The sequence below is a fragment of the Eriocheir sinensis genome, chromosome 24 (assembly GCF_024679095.1).
Source record: "Eriocheir sinensis breed Jianghai 21 chromosome 24, ASM2467909v1, whole genome shotgun sequence".
NCBI lineage: Eukaryota > Metazoa > Arthropoda > Malacostraca > Decapoda > Varunidae > Eriocheir > Eriocheir sinensis.
Genome location: NC_066532.1, coordinates 723589 through 743337, shown reverse-complemented (window position 1 = coordinate 743337; position 19749 = coordinate 723589). Strand labels below are relative to the sequence as shown.

The 19749-nt window shown below is 44.3% G+C and overlaps 1 protein-coding gene across 2 annotated transcripts in view; it reads right to left on the bottom strand.

Moving 5' to 3' along the window:
- The window catches only part of LOC127002669 (hemicentin-2-like), a 118446-nt gene that overhangs the window by 76335 nt on the left and 22362 nt on the right, over positions 1-19749 (bottom strand). For both annotated transcript variants that reach the window (XM_050868712.1, XM_050868711.1), the window contains one exon: positions 17720-17864. In XM_050868712.1, the coding sequence (XP_050724669.1) occupies positions 17720-17864 (145 nt within the window). The remainder of the gene's footprint in view (positions 1-17719; positions 17865-19749) is intronic.

The window sequence follows — 19749 nt, the reverse complement described above, 5'->3', positions numbered from 1 at the left end:
GGAGGGAGGGAGAGAGAGAAGGAGGGAGGGAGAGAGGAAGGGAGGAAGGAAGGGAGGGAAGGGGGGAGGGAGAGAGAGAAGGAGGGAGGGAGAGAGGTAGGGAGGTAGGAAGGGAGGGAAGGGGGGAGGGAGGGAGAGAAGGGGGAGGGAGAGAGGAAGGGAGGATGGAAGGGAGGGAGGGAGGTAATGAAGAAGAATCTTGAGCCTCGTAACAAATGGAATGCTTCGTCTTGAGTGTCTGGCTGCTGTTCTCCTTCCCTGGCCTTCCCTCCTCTCTCTCCTTCCTTTCTCCTTCCCTCCCTTTCATTCCTCTCCCTCTTCTAAATCTTCAGCATCCATCTTTTCCTTCATATCTTTCTAAATCATCAACCATTATTTTTTTCATACCTTTTATCTGTCCTGTGAGACGCCTGGCCTACCCTCTCCTCTTTCTCCTTCCTTCCCTTCCTCCCTTTCATTCCTCTCTTTCTTGTCAGGCTTACGCATCCATCTATTTTTTCATATCTTCCTAAATCATCATCCATTTCAAGTCGTCGGGAGGAGAAAATATAAACGATGGAGACGTGGTTCCGGAGAGTTTACCAGAGACGGATGAAAGAATGAAGATGCTGGTTAACTCTTGCAGAGGGGATTTGGACAGAATAGCGATGAGGAAGAGTAGAAAGTCGTGTCCAGCGGGGTCAGGGGAGGGATGGTTAGGTTAGTCAGCATGAAAATATCGATACAGGTACAATGTGGCGGAATTTAATAGGTAGGAGACCGTCAGTAAGAGGAGGGGAGTTGATGAGAAGAGACAAAGAGACGGATGAAAGAATGAAGATGCTGGTTAACTCTTGCAGAGGGGATTTGGACAGTATAGCGATGAGGAAGAGTAGAAAGTCGTGTCCAGCGGGGTCAGGGGAGATGATGGTTAGGTTAGTCAGCATGAAAATATCGATACAGGTACAATGTGGCGGAATTTAATAGGTAGGAGACAGCCAGCAAGAGGAGGGGAGTTGATGAGACGAGCCTTACACCATGGAATTCTTTACTGTATCATACGCTCTCCTTAATTTCTGTACCCTTCTGTCTGTCTGTCTGTCCTTCATTCCTTCTTTCCTTTTCATTTTTTCCTTCCTTCCTTCCTTCCTCCCCCCTTCCCTCACTTCCTTCCTCCAAATCTTCCCATCCTTCCTCTCTTGCTTCCTTCCATCCATTTCATTTCATTATTTTCTGCCTTACTTTCTTATCCTTTCTTTTCCTTCCTTTCTCTCCCCCCCTTCCCTCACTTCCTTCCTCCAAACCTTCCCTTCCTTCCTGCCTTCCTCTTTTGCTTCCTCTCTTCCATCCATTTCCTTTCTTTATTTTCTGCCTTACTTTCTTATCCTTTCCTTTCCTTCTTTCCTTCCTTTCTCATCTTTTCCTCTCCCTTTCTCTCTCTCAGCAGTTTCATTTCCCTTCTTTCTCCTACACTTTCCCTCTCCTTTCCCTACCCTGCTTTCAATCCTCCACGTCCCAGTTTTCTTCCTCGGCTTCACTCTCTTCTCTATTCTGCTTCTTCCCTTGTTGCCCTTTTCCTTCTTCCTTCTTTTCTTTTCCTTTCCTTCTCTTTACTTTCCTTTACCTTCCCTTCCTTTCTCCTTTTTTCCTTTCTCGGTCTCTTCCTTTCTCTTATTTTCCCTTCCCTTATATTTCTACCTATTCCCATTCCTTTCTTTTTCCCGTTTTCCTTGTCTCCCTTTTCCGAGCACTTTCTCTTCACTAATATTCGTTTCCTTTTTTTTCTCTTTCTCTTCTCTTCTCTTTTCCACTTTCTTCCTTTCTCTTGTTTTCCCTTCCCTTATATTTCTGTCAGTTTCCCTTTCTTTTTTCCTGTTTTCCTTGCTTCCTTTTCCAAGCACTTTCTCTCCACTGATATTCGTCTTCTCCCTTTCTCTTCCTCCTCTCTTCCTTTCTCACCTCCTTTCTCTTCTCTCTTATTCCCTTTGCTTCTATGTTTTTCCAGAGTCAGTATTGCCACAACCCTCGCCTTTCACACACACACACACACACACACACACACACGTACACACACCTGCCAACATCACATCCTTCCCACACAGTACAGATTTATTTATGCCTTTCTCTCTCTCTCTCTCTCTCTCTCTCTCTCTCTCTCTCTCTCTCTCTCTCTCTCTCTCTCTCTCTCTCTCTCTCTCTGTCAGAATATATAACAGCAGTTTATATCCTTTCCTCTCCTCTCTCTCTCTCTCTCTCTCTCTCTCTCTCTCTCTCTCTTTCTTTTTTCTCTCTATTTTCTATTTTCTTTCTTTTCCTTTCCTTTCTTTCTCTTCCTTTCTTTTAGTTTCGTTTCCCTTCCTCTCCTTTCCTTTCTTTTCCTTCTCTTCCCTTTCATTTCCATCCTTTACCTTCCTTTTTTCTCTTCCTTTTCATTCCTTCCCTTCCCTTTCTTTCGTTGCTATTCCTTTCCCTTTCTTCTCTTCCTTTCCTTCCCTTCCTTTAACTTCTCATTTCCTTCTCTTCCCTTTCTCTTCTCCTTTTCCTTTCTACTCTCTTCTCCTCTCCTCTTCTCCCTACCTTAATTTTGCCCTAACTAAACCCTTTCTCTTCCATTTCTTACTTCCCTTCCTTTCCTTTCCTCTTGTGTTTCTATTACACTCATTTTATCCCGCCCCTTTTCTGTTCCTCAATTTCCTTTTCTCTTGCGTTATTTCTTTCTTCCTTACTTCCTCACCCTTTCATCCCTTAGTTTCTTTCCCAATCCCTCTTCTTCCCTCCCATCCCCTTTAATTATCATGTCTTCCTATTCTCCTTTTCTTCCGTCCTGTTTTCCTTCCCTTCCCTTACTCTGATCTTTTTCCTTTCCTTTTCCTCTTTTTCCTTTTATGTTTCTTCCTTCCTTCCTTCCTTTCTCCCCCCTTCCCTCACTTCTTTCCTCCAAATCTTTCTTTCCTTCCTGCGTTCCTCTCTTGCTTTCTTCCATCCATTTCCTTTCTTTATTTTCTGCCTTACTTTCTTATCCTTTTCTTCCTTCCTTCCTCATCCTTTCCTTTCCTTCCTTTCTTCCTTCCTCCCTTCTTTCTTTCCTTCCTTCCTTCCTTTCTCATCGCTTCCTGCCTTATTATCTCTCCCATTTCCTTCCCTTCCATCCCTCTCTTTTCTTCCCTTCTCTTCTTCCTTCCTTCTCTCCCTCCCTCGCTCTAGACAGCTTGCGAGGGGAGATAAGCTTGGGGTGGAGGGAGGAGGGAAAAAATGAGAGGCAAGGGAAGGGAGGAAACGTGGGAGGAGCAATGTTCTCTCTCTCTCTCTGTTTATAGGTGAGTAAAGTGGTACACATTCGAGAGAGAGAGAGAGAGAGAGAGAGAGAGAGAGAGAGAGAGAGAATGTTACTTTTTTCCTTCCCTTCTTTTTCTTTTCTTTCCTCATGTGTCCCTTTCTCTCCATTAACCTCTCTCTCTCTCTCTCTCTCTCTCTCTCCCCTTTCTCTTTTCCTTAATTTCCTTTGCGTTTCTTCCTTTTTTCCTTTCTTTTTTTCCTTCCTACTGTCCCTCCCTTTCCTCTTCTTTCTTTCCCTAACTTTGCTCTAATTTCACCCTCTTCTCTTGCTTCCATCTACTTTCCCCTCTTCTTTTCTCCTCCCTTCCCTTCCTTTTCTCTAATGTTTCCTCGTTTCCCTTCCTCTTCCTTCTCTTTCTCTTCCTCTCCTCTTTCTTCATTTTCTGATTTCTCTCTGATGTTTCCTCGTTTCCCTTCCTTGTCCTTCTCTTTCTCTTCCTCTCCTCTTTCTTCACTTTCTAATTCTGCACTGATATTTCCTTGTTTCCCTTCCTTTTCCTTCTCTTTCTCTTCCTTCCTCTCCTCTTTCTTCATTTTCTGATTTCGCTCTGATATTTCCTTGTTTCCCTTCCTTTTCCTTCTCTTTCTCTTCCTTTCCTCTTTCTTCACTTCCTAATTTTGCTCTGATGTTCCCTTCCTTTTCCTTCTCTTTCTCTTCCTCTCCTGTTTCTTCATTTTCTGACTTCGCTCTGATGTTCCCTTGTTTTCCTTTCTTTTTCCTCTTCCCTCTTCTCTTTTCTTTCCTTGTTTCCCTTTCTTTCCTTTCTTTTCCTCCTCTTCTCTTCTTCCATCTCCTTTCTTCCTTCCTTCTTCTTTTCTTCCTCCTGTCCCTTCCTTTTTTCTCTCCCCTAACTTTTCTTTCCTTCCCTTCCTTTTCCTTCCCTCTCCTTTCCTCTCTCTTCTCCCTTCTGTAACTTTACTCTGATATCATCCTCTTCACTCTCCTCTTTCCTTTTCTTCCCTTCCCTCTTTCCCTTTTAAACACAGGTGCGTCATGGTAACCAGTGTATTGCTGCTGCCGCGCCCCTTTACGTTTTTTTACATTTGAATTTTGCCTTTTATATCCGAACAACAATCTTCTTCCAGGAAATACTGGAAGCCATGAACACAATCTATTTCAGTTATGCTCCGGGAGTCACCGCTTGTTTTTGGCGCACTCTGAAAAACAAGATAGTATTCCATTTGATGCTGCCACGAGAAACAATGGCTCAACGAGGGAGGGGGTTACAGGGATAAAGATAGATAGACAGAGATAGATAGATAGATAGATAGATAGAGAGAGAAATACTGCCTGCCTGACTGACTGGCTGGCTGTAGGAGAAGGCAATGTGAAACATGGAAATGTAGGCAACATAAAGCCTACTGGCTCATTACAAGGTTGCCCGCTCTGGTGATTCAATCTGCTCGACAGTCACTTCGTGCCCGCAGAGCAGAGGAAAAAGAGAGAGAGAGAGAGAGAGAGAGAGAGAGAGAGAGAGAGAGAGAGAGAGAGAGAGAGCGAGTGAGCGAGAGGGAGGGAGAATGCTAGTAGAGAGGAACAGAGGCATGTCAGGGAGAGGTCAGCAGGGGGGTAGGGGGGGGGGGTAAGGGGTGTAGGTTGCCCTCTGGTCCCGACAACCCGCTACACAACACTGAAATACAATACTAAATAGAAAAGTAATTAAGTTAGGCCGGTGTGTGTGTGTGTCACGGGAGAAGGGGAGGAGGAGGAGGAGGAGGAGGAAGAGGAGGAAGGCAGTGGGGGAAAAAAGAAGAGAAATTGGAGGGGAGGAGGAGGAGAAGAGAAAGCGATAGGAATGGGAAGAGAAGGGAAGGAGAGAAAGGAGATGAGAATGGAAAGGGAGAACAGAGAGGAGGAGGAGGAGAAAAGAGGGGAAATAGGGAGGAAGAGGAACAGGGGGAGGGAAAAAACAGGAATAGGGAGAGAAGGGTAAGAATGGAAGGAAGAGAGAAGGACAAGGGAGAGGAAAGATGGAAGTGGAGGAAACTTAGGGAAGGGAGAGAGAAGGAAGAGAAGGAGGAATAGAGTAAGGATGTGAAAAAAGGGAAGAAAGAGGAGGAGGAGGAGGAGGAGAAAGAGGAGAAGAAGGGAACAGAGAGGAGAGAAAAGAGGAGGAGGAGGGTAAGTGAGGGAGATGGAAAGGGAGGAAGACAAGTGAAAAACAAAACAGAGCAAGAGGAGGAAGAGAAGAAGGAAGAGGAAGAGGAGAAAGAAGAAAAGAGAGGAAAAGGAAAGAGGAAAAGAGGAATACAAGAAAAAAAAAAAGTGAAAATATGAAACTAAGTCTTGGGCGCGGTCCTGCCCTGTTTCACCTCTCAAAACTCGTGCCAGTTATATTGTAAACCGTGGTGACCTTGACCTTTGACCTTTGACCTTGAAAATCGAACTTGTCCTGTGTGGGGTCATTAGTAGTCCACCTATGAAGTTTCAAAAGTTATCGCGTTACAGACAAAAAAAAATCAAATAAAAAACTAAATGTATAAAAAACAAACCAATTTAAACAACTGAAAAAATACCTCCCGCAAAATTCTTTAGCGGGCGGTAAAAAAAAGCAGGAGGAGGAAGAGAAAAAAGGAAGAGAAAGAGGAGAAAGAAGAAGAAGAAGAGGAGGAATGTAAACCTAATTCTCCCTACATAGCCTTTATAATACGATAGATCTAATTCGTTTTATTCTTTATTATATTTATGCACTTTCGCTTCGGCCGCCATGACACCCACACCGAGGAGAAAAAATACCGCAGAAAAAAAAATAAAGCAGGGAAATAAAACAAGAAAATGACACAAGAAAATAATATAAGAAAATGATACAGGGAAAAAAAAACAAGAAAATGATATACAGGGAAATAAAACAAGAAAATAATACAAGAAAATTATACAAGAAATATGAAAGAAAGCAGAATTATAAGGAAATGAGAAGAGTTAAAAGATGAAAGAAGGGAATAATTGAAATAGGGAGAAGAAGAAAGAGAAGAAAATGAGAAAAAGAGGAAGAAAGGAAAGCAAAAGGTCTCACCAAATAACACGAGAAAAAAACAAGAAAAAAACAAGGATTATGAAAATAAACTTCGAAACAAAAGAAAGAGAAAAAATGAAAAAGAAAAGAATTATACAAAAGCACTTAAGGTGACGAGAGGAAGGAAGGAAGGAAGGAAGGGGAAACGAGGGTGAAGGGGAAAGACAGCACAATTTATATAGATACCGTGATACTGTTACGTCTGTTCCAATACCAAGAAGAAGGAAGGAAGGAAGGAAGGAAGGAAGGGGCAAACGAGGGAGAAGGGGAAAGACCACAATTTACATAGATACCGTGATTCTGTTACGTCTGTTCCAATACCAAATAAGAAAATAAAAACATGGATGAGAAAGAATTATAAAGCTCTTTAGGTGATGAAAGTTAGGAATAAAGAAGAGACGAGAGAAAGGAGAGGGAAAGACCACACACTATATATGAATAACGTGGTACTATATTTTTCCAGCATTAGACACGGATAATTATAAAAAAAAAATAGAATGGGAAAACAGAGAGGAGGAGGAGGAGGAGGAGGAGGAAAAAGAGAGGAGATATTGAGGAGAAGGAGAGTTAAGGATTAGAAAGGCGAAGAGAGAAGGGTAAGGAGGAGGAGGAGGAGGAGGAGGAAAAAGAGAGGAGATATTGAGGAGAAGGAGAGTTAAGGATTAGAAAGGCGAAGAGAGAAGGGAAAGGAGGAGGAGGAGGAGGAGGGGAAAAGAGAGGAGATATTGAGGAGAAGGAGAGTTATGGATTAGAAAGGCGAAGAGAGAAGGGAAAGGAGGAGGGGAAAAGAGAGGAGATATTGAGGAGAAGGAGAGTTAAGGATTAGAAAGGCGAAGAGAGAAGGGTAAGGAGGAGGAGGAGAAGGAGGAGGGGAAAAGAGAGGAGATATTGAGGAGAAGGAGAGTTAAGGATTAGAAAGGCGAAGAGAGAAGGGTAAGGAGGAGGAGGAGAAGGAGGAAAAAGAGAGGAGATATTGAGGTGAAGGAGAGTTAAGGATTAGTAAGGCGAAGAGAGAAGGGAAAGGAGGAGGAGGAGAAGGAGGAGGGGAAAAGAGAGGAGATATTGAGGAGAAGGAGAGTTAAGGATTAGAAAGGCGAAAGGAGTTGAATGAAAAAAAAAGGGGGGGGGGGGATAATCAATAAAAACAAATATAAACAAATGAAAATATAAGCAAAACAAAGTGGTGTCGTTTCCTACTCGACAATAAACGCCACAAAAAACAAAAGACTGTCTACACACATATACGGAATAGCATCGGATCTCTTTCAGTGGGGTCGAGAGCGAGAGGTAGGAAGCATCGTCTTACATTTCAATGACGGGGTTTAGGTTACGTTTCAGCCGCCGGGGGAGAGAATGTTATTAAAAACGAGACACATCAAAGAGGATAAAAGTCAAACCAGCAACATACAACGTGAAGTCTTCTTAGTAGCGGTGGGGTACTCTCTCTCTCTCTCTCTCTCTCTCTCAAAAGAAGTAGGAGTAGGAGTAGGAGTAGAAGAAGGAGGAGGAGGATAAAGAAGGAGAAGGAGAAGGAGGAGGAAAAGGAAGAGAAAGAGGAGGAGGAGGATAAAGAAGGAGAAGGATGAGGAAAAAGAGGAGGAAAAGAAAGAGAAAGAGCAGGAGGAGGCGGAGGAGGAGGAGGAGGAGGAGGAAGAAAAGAGTAAGAAAAAGATGAAAGAAAATTAAAAAACAAAACAAAAAAAAATGAATTACAGAAAACATGAAATAGAGAAAACACAATCTCTCTCTCTCTCTCTAATATTAATAATGTTTGTGGTGATGGCCGGCCGTTTGATGCGATTAGCGTTTTGCAATGTAATAAATCCAATGCTCGACTCTGGCCCACCTTTGTAGCGCTGGTATTAAAGCTACGTGTGTACAGCATGGAGGGGAGAAAGGAGGGAAGGAGGGAGGGAGGGAGAGAGGGAGGGAAGGAAGGAAGAAGGAGGGAGGGAGGGTGGATGGATGGAAGAGTGGGAGTGAGGGAAGGATGGAAAGAAGAGAGGGAGGTAAGATGGAAAGAAGGAAGGAAGGAAGGAAGGATGGAAGAGAAGGAAGGAAGGAAGGAAGGAAGTGGGAGTAGGGAAGGATGGAAAGAAGAGAGGGAGAGGTAAGAGAGGGAGGTAAGAAGGAAAGAAGGAAGGAATGATGGAAGAGAAGGAAGGAAGGAAGGAAGGGAGGGAGAGTGGATGGATGGAAGAGTGGAAGGGAGGGAGGGAAGGATGGAAAGAAGAGAGGGAGGTAAGAAGGAAAGAAGGAAGGAAGGAATGATGGAAGAGAAGGAAGGAAGGAAGGGAGGGAAGGTGGGAAGAGAAAGAAAGATGAATGGATGTATACGATGGAAGGAAGGGATGGAGGGAGGGAGGGAGGTAAGGTACGGAAGGAGGTTGAAAGGAAGGGAAGAAGCAAGGGAGAAAGGGGGGAAAGAAGGAATGGGGGAGGATGGAAGGAAGGAAGAACAAGAAGGACAGAAGGACATACGATAAGAAAGGTGAAGGAAACGAAGGAAGATGGGTAGAGAAGGAAGGAAGCAAGGAAGAGAGGAAAGGAGGAAGGAAGAATGAAAAGAAAAGAAGAAAGGGAGGAAGGAAAGAAGGAAGGGAGGGAGGATGGAAAGACTGAAGAGAGACGAAAGGAAAGAAGTAAAGTTAAGAAGGAAGACAGGAAGGATGGGATGAAGGGAAGGATGGAATGATGGAAAAGATGGAAGGAAGGAAGGAAGGAAGGATGCGATTGGTTTGATTCCTTCCTTTCTGAGTTTCCATATATTCCTTTTTTTTCCTTCTCTTAGCATCTTTCTTCTTCTCTCCTCTTTTCCTTGTTCTTCCTTCCTTTGCTCTCTTTTCTTTTCCTTGTACATCCCTTTTCCCCTTCTTCTGTACATTTTTCTATTATTTTCCTCTCCACCTCCAGTCCTTTCTTTTCCTCCTTATCTTCTTCCTTCCTTTCTTCTTTCCTATGTCTTATTTTTCTTGCCTTTTCTCTTTTGATTGTTTGTTTATTCGTTCTCTTCTCCTTTTCTTCCTTCATTTCCTTTCCTTTCTTTTATCTTATTTCCTTCATTCATTCCTTTTTGTCATTTCTTTCCATTCTGTCACTCATTCTTTTCCTTTTTCCTTCCTTCCTTCGTATCTTTCTTTCTCTGTAATCTTTCCCTTCTCCTCCAGTTTCTCTTCTTTCCATTCTTCCTTCCCTCCATCCCTCTTTCTTCCCCTCCATTCCTTCCAGCACTGATTTACGAGAGAGGGAGAGAGAGAGCGGGAGAGACAGAGGTGGTGGTGGTGGCGGCGGCGGGCAGTGGTCGGTGTTAAGGTCAAAAGTCTTCAAGAATCTACACACAGAGAAGGAAAGTCCAGAAAAGTGCGCCGCCTCGCTCGCCTGTGTAACCCGCAATGCCTTCGAACTCTCTCTTTTATATCGCTTTCTACGGCTTCTTCCTTTCGTTCCTTCCGCCCTTCCATTCCTCCTTCCTTTCCCTCCTTCTCTTCCCTCTTACCTAACTCCCTTTCTCCCCTTTCCTCTCTCCTTTCCTAGTTTACCTCTCAGTATTCTCCTTCACTTCCTTTTGTCCTTCCCTCCTTCCTCCCTTAACTCTTTGATAATCTAACTAACTATAATTTTTTACCACTGAGCTTGCAATATTTCCTTCTTCCATCTCCTTTCTTTCTTTCCTGTCTTCCTTCTTTCTTCCCTCCCTGCCTTTCTACTTTCCTTCCTGTCTTTTTTCTTTCTTTCTTTCCTGTCTATATATGGTTTGTGTTGAGGGATTGATTCATCTTGCGTCTTTATTCCCTCTGTTTCTTTTCCTTTCACTTCATTTCGTTTCCTTCTTTCCATGCTCTCTTTTTCTTTCTATTCATCTTGTCTTTCTTTTTCTTTTTCTTTTCTTTCATTTCCTTTTCATTTCTTCCTCCCATTGTTTTCTTTCTTCATCATTCCACCTTTTTTCTCTTCCTGTCTATTTATTCCTTCACTTCCTTCCCTCCTGATAAAGAAGGATGGCAAAGGAAGGACGGGGCGTGTGTCAGGGCTCGCTTCTCGCCTTTTTAGCCTCTGAAACCTCGGCAGAAAGGACAAGAATATGAGTGGCTTGCGTTGGGATTCGTATCTCACCGCGGTAACTTCTAATGTCGCCGAACTCAAGATAGTGTAAAGAAGGATGACAAAGGAAGGACGGAGCTTGTGTCAGGGCTCGCTTCTCGCCTCTCTAGCCTCTCTAACCTCGGCAGAAAGGACAAGGAAAGGAGAGGAATGGTTTGCGATGGCGTTCGTATCTCATTGCTGTTACTTCGAAGGCCGTCGAACTCAAGGAAGACAAAGGAAGGACGGAGCTTGTGTCAGTGATCGCTTCTCGCCTTTATAGCCTCTCTAACCTCGGCAGAAAAGACAAGGAAAGGAGAGGAATGGTTTGTGATGGCGTTCGTATCTCACTGCTGTTACTTCGAAGGCCGTCGAACTCAAGGAAGACAAAGGAAGGACGGAGCTTGTGTCAGCGTGCGTTTCTCGTTTTTCTAGCCTCTCTAACCTCTGCAGAATGGACAGGGAAGGAGACGTGTGGCGTGGCTTACATTCGGGTTCGCATCACCGCAGACGTCGCAGAACTCAAGTTAGTGATAAAGAAGAAAGACAAAGGAAGGACGGGGCGTGTGTCAGGGCTCACTTCTCGCCTCTGTAGCCTCTCTAACCTCGGCAGAAAGGACGAGATTATGAGTGGCTTGCGTTGGGGTTCGTATCTCACTGCTATAACTTCAAACGTCGCCGAACTCAAGATTGCGATAGAGAAAGATGACAAAGGAAGGACGAAGCTTGGGTCAGGGATCGCTTCTCATCTTTCTAGCCTCTGTAACCTCGGCAGAAGGGACGAGGAAAGAAAGACGAGGTGTGGCTTACGTTTGGTTCGTATCTCACCGCTGTAACTTCGAACGTCGCCGAACAAAAGAGTGATAAAGAAGGATGACAAAGGAAGGACGGAGCGTGTGCCAGGGCCCTTTTCTCGCCTTTCTAGCGTCTGTAACCTCGGCAGAAGGGACAGGGAAGGAGAGGCGTGGTTTGTGTTGGGTTCGTACCTCGTCGCTGTTACTTCGAAGGCCGTCGAACTCAAGGAAACCAAAGGAAAGAAGGGGCTTGTGTCATGGCTTGCTTCTCGTCTTTTTGGCCTCTGTAACCTCAGCAGAAGGGACAGGGAAGGAGAGTGTGGCGTGGCTTACATTCGGGTTCGTATCTCACCTCTGTAACTTCGAACTCAAGATAGTGATAAAGAAAAGGAAAAAGGGAGAACGAAACGTGTGTCAGGGCTCGATTTTCGTCTTTCTAAGCTTTGGAAACTCGGCAGAAGGAACAGGGAAAGAGAGAGAGGCGTAGTTTGCGATGGAGTACCTATCTCATCGCTGTTACTTCGAAGGTCACCGAACTCATGGCATAGGAAGGATGAAGCTTGTGTCAGGGCTCGATTTTCGTCTTTTTAAGCTTTGAAAACTCGGCAGAAGGAACAGGGAAAGAGAGAGAGGTGAAGTTTGCGTTGGAGTTCGTATCTCATCGCTGTTACTTCGAAGGTCACCGAACTCAAGACATAGGAAGGACGAAGCGTGTGTCAGGGCTCGATTTTCGTGTTTCTAAGCTTTGTAAACTCGGCAGAAGGAACAGGGAATGAGAGAGTGGCGTAGTTTGCGTTGGGGTTCGTATCTCATCGCTGTTACTTCGAAGGTCACCAACTCAAGACATAGGAAGGACGAAGCGTGTGGCAGGGCTCGATTTTCGTCTTCCAAAGCTCTGTAAGCTCGGCAGAAGGAACAGCGGAGAGGCGTGGTTTGTGTTGGGTTCGCACCTCATCGCTGTACTTCGAACGTCACCGAACTCAAGGATGACAAAGGAAGGACGGAGCGTGTGTCAGAGCTCGATTTTCGACTTCCAAAGCTCTGTAACCTCGGCAGAAGAGGCACGAAGAGAGGCGTGGCGTGTCTTGGGTCTGGGTTCGTATCTCGTCCCTGTTACTTCGAAGGTCGGCGAACTCAAGGAAGGACAGAGCTAGTGTTAGGACTCGATTTTCGTCTTTCTAGCTTCTTTAACCTCGGCAGAAGGGACAGGAAAAGAGAGGCGAGGCGTAGCTTGTCTTGCGTTTTGGTTCGTATCTCCTTGAATGTCGCCGAATTCGGTATTTCTTAGGCGATAACAGGCAAAGGAAAGACGAAGCATGAGTCAGGGATCATTTCTCGTCTCTTTAAGCTCTCCAGCCTCGGCAGAAGGACAGGGAAGGCACAGGCGGGGTTTGTGAGTGAGGGAAGCCGGCCATCAGAACCCTCCAACGCAATATCTCGCGGGAAGTGACGGGGAAGGCGAGGCGGGGCTTGCGTCGAGGCGGTGGGCCATCTGTCAGCGGTAAAGTGCAAGGGTCCGCCAGTTTTACAGCCTTCACCTCCTCTGTCACAGTTTACAGGGGCCGGGCGCAAGCAGGTCACCTTTACGAGCCAGCAGGAGTAGGAAGGAGCAGTAGTCGTGGCAGCAGCGGCGGCGAGAATAACAACAATGCTTCAGAAACTTCGCGACAAACGACCAACCAACTTGTCCTCTGCGCCGCCACGGACGAACGAGCTTACCAGAAAGGTTTGCCGGAAAAGAGAGAGAGAGAGAGAGAGAGAGAGAGAGAGAGAGAGAGAGAGAGAGAAGAGGGGGGTGCGCACGCAGACCCCCCCATTGATGATTGCCGCTTTAAAACTTCTTCCGCTTTACACACACACACACACACACACACACACACACACTTCCTTCTTCCCCTTCCTTCCTGTCTTTCGTCTTTCGCCCTTTCCTGTTTTTCTATCTTCTTTTCCTCCTGTCTTTCTTTCTTTTTCTTGTTCTTTCATTTTGTCCTTTCCTTCTTTCTTCTCTTCCTGTCTTCCTTCTTTCTTCCGTTCCTGTCATTCTTCTTCCTCTCCTTCCTGTCTTTCTTTCTTTTCCTTCCTTTCTTCCATTCTTCCCATCTATTCTCCATTCAAACACACACACACACACACACACACACACACACACACACACACACACACACACACACATGCCTCTCTTCTCCTCCTTCCTGTCTTCCTTCATTATTTCCTTCCTGTCTTTCTATATACTTTTTCTTCTTTCTTTCCTTCCCTGTTGCGTTTTCATTTACTTCATTTCTTTCCATCTCTTATTCCATTCTTTCTTACACACACACACACACACAGTCATGGCGCCGTTTGAGGCATCGCACGCGGGCCAGCTAATTGAAGGCCGCGGACTGGCCCCTCCGTCTTCATTACGGCTGGGAAATGCGTGCAGCTTCCTCGAACTCATTTGAATACTTGTAGCTTCCTCGTAGCCCGCGGAGGAGTAACGCAGAAGAGAAAATAACAGCGGCTGGTTTGTCATTCCGTTTGTAGAAGCGCAGGCCGGGGAGAAGGAAGGGAGGGTCAAGGGGAGAGGGGAGGAAGGAGCGGACTGGAAGGGAGAGGTGGGAGGTGAGGGGGAGGATGGAAGGAGAGGGGTGGGGCATGGAGAAAGGGGAAAGGGGTGGCAAGGAATGGGAGGGCGGAGGATGGGAACTTGGGGAGGGTAAGGGACAGGAGATGAGGTTCAGGAGGAGAGGGAGTGGGTAGAGGGAACAGGGGAAGGAGCAGGCTAAAAGTGGGAGTGCAGGAGGGAGGCATGGAAGGGGAAGTGAGAGGGCGTGGTGGTGGGTTCAGGGAAAGGTCACCTCCCACCAGAACAGTCGCTTCGTCAGAAAAAAAAAAAAAAAGAAGCATGCAAGTTTATCCTGTACTGAAATCGACACGTCAGCCATTCTTAAGCGTTCCGAAGTAATAATCAAGCAAATAATTTCGAAGCATACGCTAACACAAGGAAATGAAAAATGCGTGTAAGAATCCTTTCGACATGGGTAATCTTTCAAGCTTAGCAGGCGAGGAAACAGCGGTGGACAACTTTTTTTTTTTTTTTTTTTTTTACAGTAGAGGAAGCAGCTCAAGGGAAAAAAATAAGACAAAACAACAACGAAAAAAACCCCGCTATGCACTACTCCTGTAAATAAACTAGAATGACAGGCCAAAAAAGGGACGGTCAATTTCGAGTGGACGTGTGTTAATATTCCCTTCTATACAATACTTCTGTCGTCTTTGTTTGCACTGCTGGAACGACGAGGCCAGACCAGCGCCATTGTGTGTGTGTGTGTGTGTGTGTGTTTGGGAAGGGGGGGGCGGGGGTTACCGATGTCACACTGCTCAGAATGAAAGAAAAATAAGAAAAAATGTTCGCACAGTGACAGATTGAGCGAGTCACACGCCGTATATCAGCAAAAAGAAAAAATATATTGACCACTGACTGTGTGTGTGTGTGTGTGTGTGTGTGTGTATACCGCCGGACCCCGCGCGCTACATGTGTTTACGTTCGTGACACGTAACAGACGTGTGCAGTGGAGTCCAACGTATTTTTCGTACGAGGAATAACAAAACAACAGTACATGACGAACTTTTACCTCGTGTAACTATTACTTTGTTCGTAAGGGCCAATTTTTTATATTTTTTTTATTGAATGTAAAACTGTTTTTCACACGCCAGGATACATGGAGACTTTTGCGTAAGTTAGAGGCAATTTGTTGCGTTATTCTTGCCTGTAAAACTGTTAACATTCTTGAACATTTCAACGCAAGTTCACGTATCTGACAAGGCATTCGAAGGAGTTTTTGGCATTTCCAGGGGTAGTTTAATGATCCTGGTGATAGTCTGACCTTCTTCTTCTTCTAGTCTTTTGTACCATGAACCTAAAAGAACACTCATTATAACCCGATTGATCTCCTTTTCGGCCTTTAGAAATTGTTGATGTGAGAGGCGGACGCGTCTGAGCATATCAACCAAGGAGACTTCAAGCGGCCAGCCATGCAGTCAGCCAACACAAGCGGCTCCTCAAGCATAGCGAAGTGGAAGACGTAAAGAATGAAGTCAGTGAGTTCGATGCAAGACCAGGGAGTGCGTGCCTATCAAGCGAGCAGAAGAGGAGAAGAAGAAGTGGAAGAAGAAGGAGAAAAAGAAGAGAAGGAAAAAGAAGAGAAGAAGGAAACAAGAAGAAGAATCAATTGGTTTAAAACTCCGCAAATCATCCTACACGTGGCAGTCCATTAAAAAAAAAAAAAAAAAAAAAAAAAAAAAAAAACATACCCAAAACAAAGTCAGATGTTTCGGTGTTACTACCAACCCACACTTCTTTCTTTCTTTACTTATCTTCCATTTTTTTCTTTAAGTATGAAGGGCTTATACAAGTAACAAGAATGAAAAACGATGTAAACGGTTTCAGAGCTGCTTTTGTTTTTGTTCTTTTTCTCTCGTTCTCTATCTATATATCTTCACTTTTTCCTTTCAGTATTAAGCGAATAAATAAATAATGACGTGTGCATCGCCTAACGAGTCATTTCCTGGCCGTTCGTGTGTTCCCGTAACCAATGCTCGTGACGGTAAAGTGGAACAGGAAAAAAAAATATATACACATCAACGAAAGTCAACTGGTTCTGTGCTACGCTTCTCTCTCTCTCTCTCTCTCTCTCTTGCTTGTTCGTGTGTGTGTGTGTGTGTGTGTGTGTTCCCAGTAAACATAAATAACAATAACAAACAAAAAAACACATCGTGACAACACAGGCGCGGGACAATTTACAGCCGGGTCGTACGAGGGAGCAAATAACGCGTGTACCACCTGTGTCCGGCGCGGCGTGACACCTTGGCCGGCTTGTACAGGTGAGGGAGGGCACGTGAAGACCGGGGAAAGAAGAGAAACGCGAGGTGGTGCTAGCTAAGGCAGTGAGAGGGAAGAAGGTTGGGTATGTATTGCTGGTGGACGGTGAGAGATAGGAAATAGCTCTTAGACTGTTCATTATAGGGATGGAGTGCCCAGTCTCTGTCTGCCTCTCTGTCTCTCCTCTCCTCTCTTTTAATTGTTTTTTGTTTTCCTTTCTTTTCCTTCTCTTATTTTTTTCTTTTTTGATCTTGTCCTTTCCTCTACTTTCCTCTCTTTTCATTGCCTCTATTTTCCCTTTCTTTTCTCCTCTTCTCTTGTTTTTTTTTCTTTTCTTGTCCTTTCCTCTCCTCTCCTTTCTTTTCCTTTCCTTTCACAATCTATCCAATCTTCGTTCTCTATCTCTGTCTGTCTCTAGTCTCTTGTCATTGCTTTTGTTTTCCTTTCTTTTCTTCTCTTGTTGTTTTTCTTTTCTTTTCTTGTCCTTTCCTTTCCTTTCCTTTCACAATCTATCCAATCTTTGTTCTCTATCTCTGCTGTCTCTCCTCTCCTCTTTTCATTGCTTTTGTTTTCCTTTTCTTCTCTTATTTATTCTTTTCTTTTCTTCTCTTGTCCTTTCCTTTCCTCTCCTCTCCTTTCTTTTCCTTTCCTTTCACTTTCCTTTCAAAATTATTTTATTCTCTAGATAAAAAAGGCAGGCACCCTAGTAAAAGGATTTCTATGACACTAAGGGCCGTATTTTAAAACACCATCGCTTCTCACATCAGCTATTTATAATGGTCAAAGAGGGGATCAATCTGTTTTTCATGAGTGTTTTTAAGGTTCATGGCACAGAAGAAGGGTCAAACTACCACCAGGGTTATAAAATTACCCCTGGAAAGGCCTACAGCTTCTACGAAAGCCATGTCAAATATGTGAACTTGAGCGACGAAATGTTTTAAAATACGACCCTCACACTTTCACACACCCCTATGAAAAAGAAGGCACTGGAATTTCTACCCAGGTAAAATTATTTCTTGTCAAACGACTAATTTAAACGTCCTCCTACACTTTCAAACAATTTCTAACTCAGGCAAAGATTTTTCTATCTAACTCAAACTTACACACGTCTTTATACACCCACAGAACGCTACATATAGGAAAAACAGGTAGCATAGTGTCTTGCCCAGGTGAAGGTATTTCGAGTTACATATCCTCCTACACAGCAAAACCATATGAATAAGTCGGGGACGGTACTTTCTACTCAGGTATTGATGGGGGGAGGAGGAGGAGGAGGAGGAGGAGGAGGAGGAGGAGGAGGAGGAGGAACGACAGGAAAAAAAGGTGAGGAAAAAATTGTGAAAGCATTTGAAGGGGGAAGGTAAGTGAAGGGAGATGATGATGATGAGGAGGAGGAGGAGAATGAGGAGGGATGATGCTTACGAGGGAGAGGAGAAAGGAAGAAAGAACGAAAAAAAAGGAAGGACGGAAAGACAGAATAAAACGAGGAAAGAATGAAAGGTAAATAACGAATTAAGGAAGAAAGGAAGAAAAGGGGCGGACAAACAGAAAATAACGAGGAACGGATGAAAGGAAGGTCACTAAAAGGAAGGAAGGAAAGAAGGAACCCATATACTAAAGCCAGGCACTGTAATCCACCCGCCAGGTGTACTCACAGGTGATCTGGAGGACGGTGGAGGTGGTGGCGGCGTGGCCCGGGATGTTGGGGTTGTGCGCGCGGCAGGTGAGGGTGGCGCCGTGGTCACTGGCTTCGGGCACCAGCGGCAGCCACGAGGAGGTCACGTCACCCATCCTCAGGGACTACACGGCGATGACAAAGGCGAAGACGATGAACAAAAACCGGGAATAGAAAGAAAAAGTACATTTAAGTTGAGTTGCTGCAGAGAAAGGGTTAGAACAGGACACAGTTACGTTCATTGCAGAGGGAACTGGGAAGAGAAAGGTTCAGTTAGAATGAGATGCTAAAAAAAGGAGGAAAGGAAGAACGAAAGGAAGGGGACACAGTTACGTTCTATGATGACATGATGGGGACAGACGGAAAAGGAAGGAGGAATGAAGTAAGGAAGGAAGCAAAAAGGAACGGAAAATAGGAAGAAAGGAAGAGCGAAAGGAACGGGACGCAATTATGTTTTGTGATGACCTCAAGGGGACAGAGGGAAGGAAGGGAGGAAGGAAACACGAAGAAGAGGAATCAAGGAGCAGCGAGTAGTGGGCTTTTTTTTTATATTTATTATTGTTTCCTTTTTTTGTGCCCTTGAGCTGTCTCCTTTGTTGTAAAAAAAATAAATAAATAAATAAAATAAAAAAAAATAAAATGCGCCGGGTGAGAGATTCGATCCCTTCACAAATTCTATTACATCTATTATTTCAGGTTTTTCTTTGTATTTGTTGCTTTTTCACTTATTTTCAATTCGTTTAATCAGTTTTTTCTTCTGCTTCCTAATTCTCTTTGTTAATTGTATCCCATTAATCATTTTTTTCTCTAATATTTCTTTCGTTAATTCCTTTTTCTTTTTCTCTTATTTTTTAACCGCTTATGATGAAAGGATGGAAGATACTCGACGTCGGTTCTTTGTATGTTTAAGAGACGAGAGAGTGAAGGAATGACGGAGGGAAGGAGGAATGACCGAGGGAAGAAGGAATGGGAAGAGAGAGGATAACAGAAAAACCCATAAAGGTGTATAAAAAAGACGTTAGGGTGAGAGATGAAGGAATGAGGAAGGAAGGAAAACTCGAATGAAAGGAGGAAGAAGGAATGACCGAGGAAAGAAGGAATGAGAGGAAAGAGGATAACGAAAAAGCGATAAAGAAGGCATAAAAAGACGTTAGGGTGAGAGATGAAGGAAAGAGGAAGGAAGGAAAGAAGGGAAAGGATAAAACGAATGTAAGAAGGAAGAAGGAATGAAGGAGGGGAAAAGAAATGAGAAGAGAAAGGATAACGAACAAGCCATAAAGAAGGCATATAAAAAGACATTAAGGTGAGAGATGAAGGAAAGAGGAAGGAAGGAAAGAAGAGGGAGATGAAAAGAATGTAAGGAGAGAGAAGGAATGACCGAGGAAAGAAGGAATGGGAGGAGGAGAGAGGATAACTTAAAAGCGATAAAGAAGGCATATAAAAAAGACATTAAGGTGAGAGATGAAGGAAAGAGGAAGGAAAGAAGGGAGGAAGGAAAATAATGTAAGGAGGAAGAAGGAATGGCCGAAGAAGGAAAGAACATTAGAAGGAAAAAAGAATGATGGAGGAATAAAGGACCGTAAGGAGGAAGAAGAAATAACATAGAGGAAGGAGGGAAGGGAGAGAGAGAGGAGAGGAGTGGTCGGTGGAAATCGCTCTCTCCCTCTCCACTGTATAATTCCAGACAGACAAAGATAAAGAGGAAGGAAGTGAGGGAGAAAGCAGGAAGAGGGTAGACAGAAGATGGTAATAATTAGAGACAAAGAGACAGACACAGATAAAGAAAGAGGGAAGAGAGAAGAGTTAAAGACAGACAAACACAGAGACAGAGAGAGACACAGACAGCCACAGATAAAGAAAGAGGGTAGAGAGAAGAAGAGAGGAAGGGAAAGGAAGGGAGTTTGATGGCAGCCTCTCTCCCTCATCACTATACTATTCCACAGACAGAGACACAGAAGAGGGAAGGAGGAAGGTGAGAAAGAGAGCAGGAAGAAGGGAAGAGAGAAGATA